This window comes from Alligator sinensis, unplaced genomic scaffold (genome assembly GCF_000455745.1).
Source record: "Alligator sinensis unplaced genomic scaffold, ASM45574v1 scaffold23_2, whole genome shotgun sequence".
Lineage (NCBI taxonomy): Eukaryota > Metazoa > Chordata > Crocodylia > Alligatoridae > Alligator > Alligator sinensis.
In genome coordinates this window covers 731,265-741,155 of record NW_005842700.1, presented here as the reverse complement: position 1 = coordinate 741,155, position 9,891 = coordinate 731,265, and the positions used below count along the sequence as shown (strand labels likewise).

At 54.4% G+C, this 9,891-nt stretch overlaps 1 protein-coding gene across 3 annotated transcripts in view; it reads right to left on the bottom strand.

The window, feature by feature from the left end:
* Positions 1-6: 6 nt before the first annotated feature.
* Positions 7-9,891, bottom strand: part of RNF24 (ring finger protein 24) — a 56,383-nt gene continuing 46,498 nt past the window's right edge. For all 3 annotated transcript variants that reach the window (XM_025216024.1, XM_006034068.3, XM_006034069.3), the window contains 2 exons: positions 6,066-6,145; positions 7-4,129 (listed from right to left, as the gene is read on the bottom strand). In XM_025216024.1, coding sequence (XP_025071809.1) covers positions 3,991-4,129; positions 6,066-6,145 — 219 coding nt within the window. In that variant the 3' untranslated portion in view covers positions 7-3,990. The remainder of the gene's footprint in view (positions 4,130-6,065; positions 6,146-9,891) is intronic.

Sequence of the window (9,891 nt, the reverse complement as noted above, 5' to 3'; positions counted from 1 at the left end):
AGCATCTCAAGATGATGTCTCAAATGTACTGAGATCCACTCCTGCTGGATCCAATCATTGACATACTCAGGCCACCCGTTCACGCGGACTGGACCAAAGCCAGGCACGGATACTGCCGAATGCTCCGAAAAATAATCGGTTTTGCCAACTGGAGAGAATGCAGCGCGCCCGCACGTTCCCGGAGGGAGGTGTAAAACAGCAGCATGCTCAGCACCGCCGCTGCTGAAGAGATGAAACGGTCCGCTTGAGGTAGTCGCTTGCTCTGCGGATACCAGAACGACACGGTGCGTTGTGCCAGTTAGAGAGGCTGCAGAGTGGGACTGTCAAACTACCTTAATAAAACTCAGCAAGTCCAACCTGAGTGAAGTCTCGATGGCTATACACGGATTACAAAGGGGAAGGATGACGTCTCAGTTTCTGCAACAGCCCTTCGAAAGAAAGCAAAAAGACCCCTCGCTCCTCCGAGAAAGCAGATGGTGGAGACAGGAGTGGGAGGTGAATATTTTGGTGAAGTCAAGGGGATAAAGCAGCAGTCGGAGCATACGTGCTCGTTAAACCAACGAACAGCGCACGCACGTGCCACAAATCCCACTGCTCGATCCAAGGGACATTTCAAGTGACACCAGCTCCATCCAACCCTGCGGGAGGGTATGAAAGCCCCCCCTTGGGTTTTAGGCATACCGCAGGATTTGGCTGCCATATCGGATCGCCTGACGTTTACTTGTAGCTTGATGTTGCACGCAGAACTGGAAGAGTTTATTCCTAAATTTTCGTTCCAGGGGATTTAGGGAAAAAATAAATGTTTCACCCTGGAGATGAAATGCCACGTGCTCAGAGCAGACGGTGCTCCTGAAAACCAGCATGCCGTCGTATGACTGGGGCTTTTGTTTTAAGAAGGGGGTGAGAGCACAGGTGCCTACCGGGACCATTCAATCTAGTCTTCTTGCTCAGACAGAGAGGCTGGGGACATGGAGATTTGATGCAAAGGGAGAGGAGTCACCACGTCAGAGGCCACTCCAAAGAGGCAACAGGTGGCCTTGACTTTCACACTGCAGAGCCAGAGCAGATTCCCATCCCAACGTGGAGCTGAATCCCCGCTATTACTGACCAACGAAGCCACTAAAGGATCGTTGAGCGCTGACCCAGCAAACTGCTGGCACACACCTCCAGCTGCAAGTCCTCTCCTCGGGGAGCTGGGACCTTTGATGGACCAGGAAGCCCTACACAATTCATGGTCGCTTCCCAATTCAGCCACACACATGGAGATGCATCAACTCTTGAGCAGCCCTTGGTCACACTCCCCCTAGGTGCCGTCAGGGCCCGGTCTACGAGCCACTTCCACTATGACGAGGAAGAGCCTGCGGTGCTAACGGCCTGAAACATTCAGAGGAGTTTGGAGACTTTTCCCAGTCGTCAGGGGAACACCGCTGCCCCTTTGGTGCCGTCCCTAACATGCGACAGTAAGGGGATCACATGCTTTCTTCGTGAATGAAACAGGAACACAAAAGGCAGCTGTACTGGAAATCAAACCGAAACCCAGCCTTGGTCAGGTGAGTCCAGGGAGGCTTGCTGACTCAGCCTGGGTCAATATTTACGCGATTAATTGTTCAAACACAAACCTCCCTATCACACTGCGGGTTTGCTGGGGGTCATGTTTTGCAGATACCCAATTGTCTCGCGCCAGGGGAGGTGGATTTTTGTGAAGGACTCAATAGAAAGGAAAGGAAAGCAGCAGCGGGAAAACAAAACAAAAGCAGACTGGAAGGATCATCGGGCCTGTCTGCACCGCCCGGCAAAGATGGTCTGAACCGGATCCCACAAACAAACAAAAAAAATCGATGGTGAAAACTTCCCGCTGGCAGTAGGACTGGGTACAGCATCCCGGAGGTTTGCTATTCAGGTCTCTACAGACGTCCCTTATTTCACAGGCACGTTGGGACCGTGTATGCTAGATGGGAAGATCAGAGCTTGAGGCAGATCAGTGAGTGCAATGGGGTGTGGGCCAGGGTCTTCACCGACCGTGCCTGGCTCAGACTCCAGGCAAGCTCTTTCCAGGCACAGTTGTACTGCCAAGCTGCCAACGGCGGAAAGGAAGCTGTAGCCCCGGCCTGCCCTGCTGCTCTCGAGGACATAGCCTCAGCAGGAGCCCCAGGACAAGCATCACGATGCCTCTTCTGCTCTGACACATCACCACGGTACCAGATTAGAAAGGCCGAGGCAACGTGCACAAGCCTGAAAGGCTCTGGGTAGTTCAGTGCGGTCGCAAAAGGCAACAGATTGGGGTGGGGGGGAGTCATGGAGCCTAAAAGCACTGTTACAGGGCCAGAACGCTGGTCCTGAATGGGAACAGCGGTAACACCCTGATACAGCCACGGGACAGCAGGATGCCAGCGCATAAGGGTGAGAAAGGAGGAGAAAGAGCTGTCCCATGACAGACAAGGGGACAAGTCAAATGCATGTGTAACGTAGTGGCTGGCTACATCCCTAAGAAGAATTGTCCCTCTGGTCCATCTGCGTCTTGGCTGCTCCCGACAGGCGCAGCGAGGAATCGCACTAGCCTACAGACTGAGCCATGCTGAAAATGGGTCTGGGAACCGTAACCCCACCCTGCTCAAACACGCTCCAGCTAAACACCCACCGCGCTGCACCCCGGGATGACGGCACTGCTCCGCGCTTCGGCGGACGCGGGACAGCGAAGGGCAGAATCAGCCCGAGGGCAGGAGGCAGGAGCTCTGCTGAACTGACCGGAGCTGGGCGTGCTCACCCCCCGGTCTCAGCTGCTCAGGTTTAGCTGGCTGAGCACAGAGACCAGAGAAGGCAATGCTGTAACGGCAACCAGCTCAGCCCGCTCGGACGCAAAGGGCAGGAGCGTTCATACAAGTGCAGGGACTCAGGCATGTTCGGGCTTTGTACTGCAGGGGGACGAGGACATGCATGCAGGTGCTATGTAGGGAGCAGTAAGTGCTTGTACCCCAAGCTGGCTTCCTAGCACTTTGCACAATGCAACACAACCCCTACTACCACCATGCCACCGCTTGGGAGGAGGGATGAGGGACTCCCCACCCCCGGGGGCAGTTCAAGAGCAGATCCAATCCACGGGCACATACGTGTTGATCTCCAAAACCGAAGGCTCCAGATCTTTAGCTGGCCAACACCTCAAATCCAGCCACGCCTGCACCTCACACTCAGTTCTTTGATGCGACATATCCAACCCAAAGCTTGCAAAGCCCCCTCTCAGACTTTGTTAGCCCGGGGTGGTGCAGTTAAACCCCCTCCGAGGCTCTTGGCAGATGGCACCACTTCCCCCGCCCCGGGCTTATAGGACAATGTCAGAGGTCCTGCTTAAGTCCATGACTCAGGGAAAATCTCATTACAGGAACGATGTAAAACCTTTGCCTTGGCATTGCTCGCTTGGCCAGCCGCCGGCAGTTCAGCACGAGGTAACCGCCGGTTGGGTTTGGCTGCGGAGAGGTGCGTTTCCAAGGGGCTCGTGAAGCGTGTGCATTTACTTTTCCCCATGCGAGAGGAGAAGGCGTGCGTGGCCTGTATTGAATCTGCCATTCGAGGCTCCCGGGCCCGTGCCGCCAGGGACTCTGCCTCTTGAGTTCTCCCGTTGCATTTGTAACGCGATCCCTTCTGCTCCGTCCGCTGCGGATTCAGCTCGCTGGAAACAGGGACCCGGCCTAGGCGGGTCATCCAGGCGACGGGGATGGTCATAAAGTGCTCTCAGAAACCCACCCACACCGGCCTGCCGCTGCCTTCTGGCGTCTTTTTGCGCCAGTGGTGTAGTGCTTTGGTTGTTCGAGTCCCAGCATCTGGCCCCACCCCCCGAAGTGCGTGTTGGGAGGCCCTCATGAGACGAAGGGAATCCTAGCAGAGGCACCGAGGCGGTAAGCTACGGATCCCGAGGTCCACGATTCTCTGCATAGGTCCGTTGTTGTTACCCTGGCAGTATCGGTCATGATGGGCAAGTCTGTTTCTTGGGGAAAGCTATACAATGTTCTCCGCCCCGGGCAGGGGGCCTTGGGGCGGCCCGTGGTCCTGCTTACTGTGGAGCTGCGCCAGCTGGAGCACGGGCATGTTGCAAAGCGGGCACACTTTTCGCACCTCCAACCACTTGATGAGGCACCTGGGGAGGAAGAAGGAAAGAGGGCGGAGGTCATTTATACCGTACTTGGCCGTGTGCTTCAATGCACCTTTCCTTTGAGGATGCCCCAGCCCTTCCAGAGCATCAGATCCCCTTAATGCCGCCCCTGAAAGCGAAAGAAGTGCAGAGGTGACCTGCAAGGTCACACAGAGCTGGGAGCGGACCCCTGGCTTCCCCTCTCCTCTTTACCCATCGGATCACGCTTTCTCCATTTTTGGCTGATGGGGCGCATTTTTTTAGTTCATCCGAAAGCCTCGCTTTGCATTGCTTTTCAGGCAGTTTCATACAAACAGGCGTTTTTATGGTAGGAAAATCATTTTTTTTTAAAGTTACGTAATCTCATTACTGGAATGGGTTGTAAAAGCTCTCGCCAAAGAACTTTTAAATACCTTTCCCTTCCCGCTATTGTTAGCAAAACTGGTGGATGCAGAAAATGTTACGTGCTACAAAGGAACTGTCCCTCAAGCCACCTCTGTGTGATGAAGGACGATGACAATGCCACTAGGAACCTCTCCGGGGACTCTCCCGCTTCTGCGGCACTGCTCTCTTGTGAAGAACAGGCCCAACGAAACAGGAGTCTGAAGCTAAAACCACTGTCCCTGCAAAGCTGTATGCTGAACACCTCGGCATGGAGAATAGTTCAGGTGGAGGGAGGAAGGTCTCGACTCCATTACACCCACATTTGAGTTGCAATGAAGACTGTCTCTGCCTGGGCAGGGAGCGCGCTCCTGCTGCAGGAGAGGAGGAAACATAGGGGGCAGGTCCGGAGCTCGCAGGCGTTTTGGGAGCCGAGTCAGCACGCGGAGCCGCTCGGCAGGGCTGCCAGCAGGGCCGGGGAATGTGCTTGTTGACACCGACACGCATCGATGGTGGTGCGATGCAGCACGCTCGTGTGGGAGGAACCTGTGGTCACCACTACTGGGGCGTCGCAGTCCAGTGGCTTTTGAGAGCTTGCTGGCCTGGCTCCAGCCCGGGGAGAGGTGAAGGTGACTGAAACAGGGCTTGGCAGCCGGCCAACCAACCCTGCCCTCTCCCCTGCAAGATAAGTTGCCTTGACACTGAATACAGACTTCGGCTACTTTCCATGCAAGTGGCTGGTGCCCCCACCCCCACCATTTGGTCTCTCCATCTGCTTACACTGAGGCCGCCTCCGCTGTGGCCCCCCCGGACCATCCACTCCCCACTCTGGCCTGCCCAAAAGGTTACTGCCAAGCGGGCTCGTTTTTGCAGCCATTCTGGTCCCACCTCCCCTGCGGCCGGGCTCCCTCCACGGGTCATTCGCACAGCTCCGCGCACCTCTGCTCTCACCTCTGCCTCCTCCCTCGTACCCAGGCTGCTCTTGAAAGCTCCCTTTGTTTCTGCACTTCATGCTCCCCATATGGTTTGAAAAGCCTCGCATTCACGCCTGCCAAGCGCCCTGCTTCCGTTCCAGCTCCCCTGGAAGGCTCGCTTGCTGGAGTCCGGCATTAACAACCCTCCTCCGGCCATGCATCTCGACACCGCAGCCAGTCCCAGGGACTCGTCTGTCCAGCCCACTGCAGCCTTTGCACGGCTAACGGCACAGAGCTGCACGTACGCACGGAGCTGCCAAAGCCAATCTAGAACCTAAACCTCCAAATGCAGGGGCACCGATGATGGCATTCGGTGCAGGGCAGCGTCACAAGGCAGCCCTCCTCACCCCCTCATTACGGCGTGGTTTAGCAACTGCCGCTCAACTTAATGCCATAAATCAGACTGACTAAAGAGGAGTAGAGTTCTGCTAATCCTTTCAAACCCGGGACAGACAAGTGTATACAATATAAGCCTTTGTAATTCAGAAGCTGTCAATTGCTTAGTGCTTCCAGGGTTTCCAAGAGACTTGCAAGGCTTTTGTAAATACACTTTGATCTTCTACACTGATCGGTAGCTCAGCACTTACTTTCTGTGGAAGGCATGTTTACACGGACAGATTCCCAGCTCGTCTTTGGGCTTGAATTCCTCCAGGCAAACGGCGCAAATCTGAAAGAGGAGCAGAGTTGGAGAAATAATGCAGTTAGTTGCTGGAAAAACATTTTGCGTGGCTGCTGCGTGGGGGCATGGTGAAGCCCAAGGAAACGGGCACTAGGAGACAGCTCTGGTGAGCTGCCCTTTACCCGCAGGGGATGGCTTGACACTATTCTGATTCAGACCCTTTCTTCCTAGACACAGACGGGTCACCATCTCGGCTCTGGCAGTGCTTTTGTGCAGAACGCACTTCTATGGGAATGGCTTCCACTTTGCTTGCGACCCTAATGGAAAGATGCTGGGAAAATGCCCGCACAAGACAAAGATACCGTAATGCTGCCACCTTGACACCCTCAACCCTGATGCCACTTGGTGCAGAGAGCAGAGCTGGCTTTTGCTGCTTTTCCTTACCTAGGCAAGGGCAGGGAGAGAGCAGTAAGAAAACAGCAAGTGCTCTGCGCTGTGCAAACCCATCCCGTGCCCTTTTCAGGTCCAGCAGTTTGTGCTGAGTAACCATGCACAGATCAGTGAGAATCTGGGCCGGTCACAAGCTTCGAGGTTGCAAGAGTTTAAGTGGTAAGTAACCAAGTGCCTCGATATATTAATCTGAAACGTTAATCCAAATTGGAGAGTTTAACGCGACCTAGGTTTAATACAAATGACTGGGCTCTAATCATCCAAGCACAGGTGGCTAATGACCGAGTCAGCTTATTACATCTCATTACTAACAATGAACAAGAGGTAACATGGGTTTGCAAACAACCCTGCCTCCAGGTTTTCTTAACGTGAAAAACTCCTCCCCACCAACAACTGGCACCAACCCTGCTCCGAGACGCCTGGCTCAGCTGCCAAGTGCTGCCACGTCTCTGGCAATATGCTCCTCCATCCGTCAGCCAACTCTCCATTGCTGACCACTGAGATTTTTCAAAAGAGCTAATCGGTAAGCAGAATGAAGCCTACTCCCTCTGAAAAACACTCGGGCTATGCAGAGAGCCATGGTGGTGGTGCCAGAGAAGCAAACACACTCGGGAGATTGTTAACGCTCCAACTGGCCGTCCAAAGGGAACAGCTCAAAAATATTACACATGTGAGAAAACGCTGCAGGATTCCTCCTTCCCCGGCAGTGTGCAAAACTGGTCCCTGGTGCCCCAACAGCTTGCTGACTGCTGGTGTGCCGACACAACCATCTGGTACGCTGACCACAACCGCCTCATCATTGTCCCGTTGGTCCCCTGCATCCTCCTGCTACCTAGATGGGACAATCTTGGTGGCAGGGACTTTGCTTTGGTCCGTGCACACACGTCACACGACGCAGCGGGGTCCTGCTCCGGGACTGGAGGGTCCTGGCTGTTGCACAAGTACGCATAACCAAGGAAGACGGTACAGTACGACGCGGCCCAGTAACACAGGAGATGCCGTGCCCTGTTTTGAACGTGCCGGGGTGATTGCTGCATTGTACCCTGCTTTCTCAATAGGGCCGTTACCAAATTTACTTGATTCTAAGACGAGGTTTTCTAAGACAAGCCCCTCTGAGTCTGGTATGACGGTGTGGAGTGGGGGGTGCCGCCTCTGCACCCAGCCATCTCCACCCCCCATCGGCCTCTGCTCCCCCACCTGCCCCTTTTCCCCCCACCCCACCTTACCCTTGCTCTACCCCAGCAAGCTCCATCCACGCTGCAGCCTGGCGCGGTGAGCATGGCCCAGTAGCAGTGCCACGCAGCCTGCACAGCTGCTATAGGGGCTGGGCTGGGACCGGGCTCAGTGCCCCAGGTTAGAGGTGGCAGGCATAAGCAGGGGGCAAGCTGCTTGACCTCCCCAGCCACCCTGCAGCAGGGGGGGGCGGGGGGTGGGGGAATGAATTAAAAGACGACCCTCCAATAATTAGATCCTATACACAACAAATTATAACAAACGTATAAATCTCTCAGATATAGTTTCTAATTATTGGGGGAGGTCATCTTAAATCCAGGGTCATCTTAGAGGTGAGTAAATACGGTTATTACAATACATCTGTGCTTATTTGACCAGTATCACTGTTTCACTGACCTGGAGCTGCTGGTACTGGGTAAGAAGCCATTCTCTGAAGTCTTTTAAATAAGCTCTTGCATTTCTACCATGAAAAACTGTGCTCTTTATCTCTACTGTGTTCAGTGCCGGCCCGTATGTCGGGTATGGCTGTGCATTACCATCTTGTATTAGCGTGCATCATTCCTCACAGGAGGCAGCTGTTTCACTTTGCTAATTCAGAGCGCCAAAGGGATTGTTGCGGGTGCGTCCCCACGGGCTCTACATACCCGAGAACGTGCCGTATCATGCCGGGAAGACCTAGAGTTGGACCTTCTCCAGTTTCATTTCCTTGAGGTCACCGCCTGGGGAGGCAGGGAAAACTGGTGCTTTCAGCTCTCTAACCCCTGTGCTACAACACTGACTCCTTTCCATCATGGAAAAGCCCAGTCCAATTTCTTTTAAGCTGCACCCTGCACTGTCCTCTTTCAGAGCCGGGCTCCAGAAGACGACTGGCCTGACAGCTGAAGTCAGACACCCGAGATGTAGCTCTAAGAGGAGTCCTGGCCCCGACTCCTCCTGCACCAGACCGTGTTGGCGCCACACGGGATAAAACCGGTCTCGGTTTGCTCAGCTTAAGAATCCGGTTAAGGTGGCTGGTGTTTTTAGCTCAAGTTTAGACAGCATTGCAACCTAAGACAGACCAGCTATGAGAAGGGCATGGCTAGGAGCGCGCTGAACTTGGTTTAGACACAGGTCCTTCCCAATCGCAGTAGGAGAGCGAGTCATGCTTCGTTCAGTTCAGCCAACACAACGGGTGGCCTAGGGTGGGGGAAACCGTTCTGAATTCATCCTTTCCTCCTAGGACAGTGCAGAAGCATTTACAAGATGAACCATAAAACGTCAAGGCCACAGGATCTGGCTGTAAAAGCTCAGGCCTTGGAGCCAAGAACTCCCCTAAACTGTCCCCCGTGTGTCACATAGGACGAGTCACTTACTCTGCCTGCCTCAGTTTCCCCAGAGAAAGGCTGGGAAACCAATGCACTGTGTGTCAAGCACTACAAAAATGCTGCCTGCAAGATCAGCTGCAGCTTCGCCATGCCCCAAAGTTAATGTGAAGGTCGATGAACAGCATGTCAAAAGTCTTGAAATACAGGTCAAGCGAGAGTGGGCTGAAGTGAGTTGGGGCTGGTCGGCAGTCGGTATCTGCAGCACGCGGCAGACTCCTCAGCCTGACCCGCGGCTTCCTCCTGGCCTGTTTCGGATGCCTCCGACTCTCTCTTTTTGGCCTACAGCTCTCCGTCAGAGCGAGTTCTTCCCACCTCTGCACTGCTGTTGTGCACGCCTGCAGGCTCCCGAAATGCAGGCAGCACATTAAAGAGTAATCATCTCCAGCAGCTGGAAGCAACGGCCCAGCTGCCAGAAAGCTTAGCACAGGCACAAGCTGTCCCCTAGGTAGCTCGCATCCAAGGCAAGTGCTACAGCAACCCGAGACAGTACTTGACTGCTCCCCATCTCTTCCAAGGGAAGAGGATCGATTGTGTGCACAGCCAGTCATCGATCTTGCTCTCAAGTTTTCCTTATAGAGCAGTCCTGCAGTATGCCCAAATGCTAACGGGTTTCAATAGGTTCCTCCCTAAGCCCTCCATCCCCCCCATCCTCCCTCTCTGCTGTCGGGATTGCGCCCCATTTGTTCATCCAGACTTTACTTCCCAGTATTGCACGCACACCCTCTGCATTGGGTCAGCGTCCTGCTG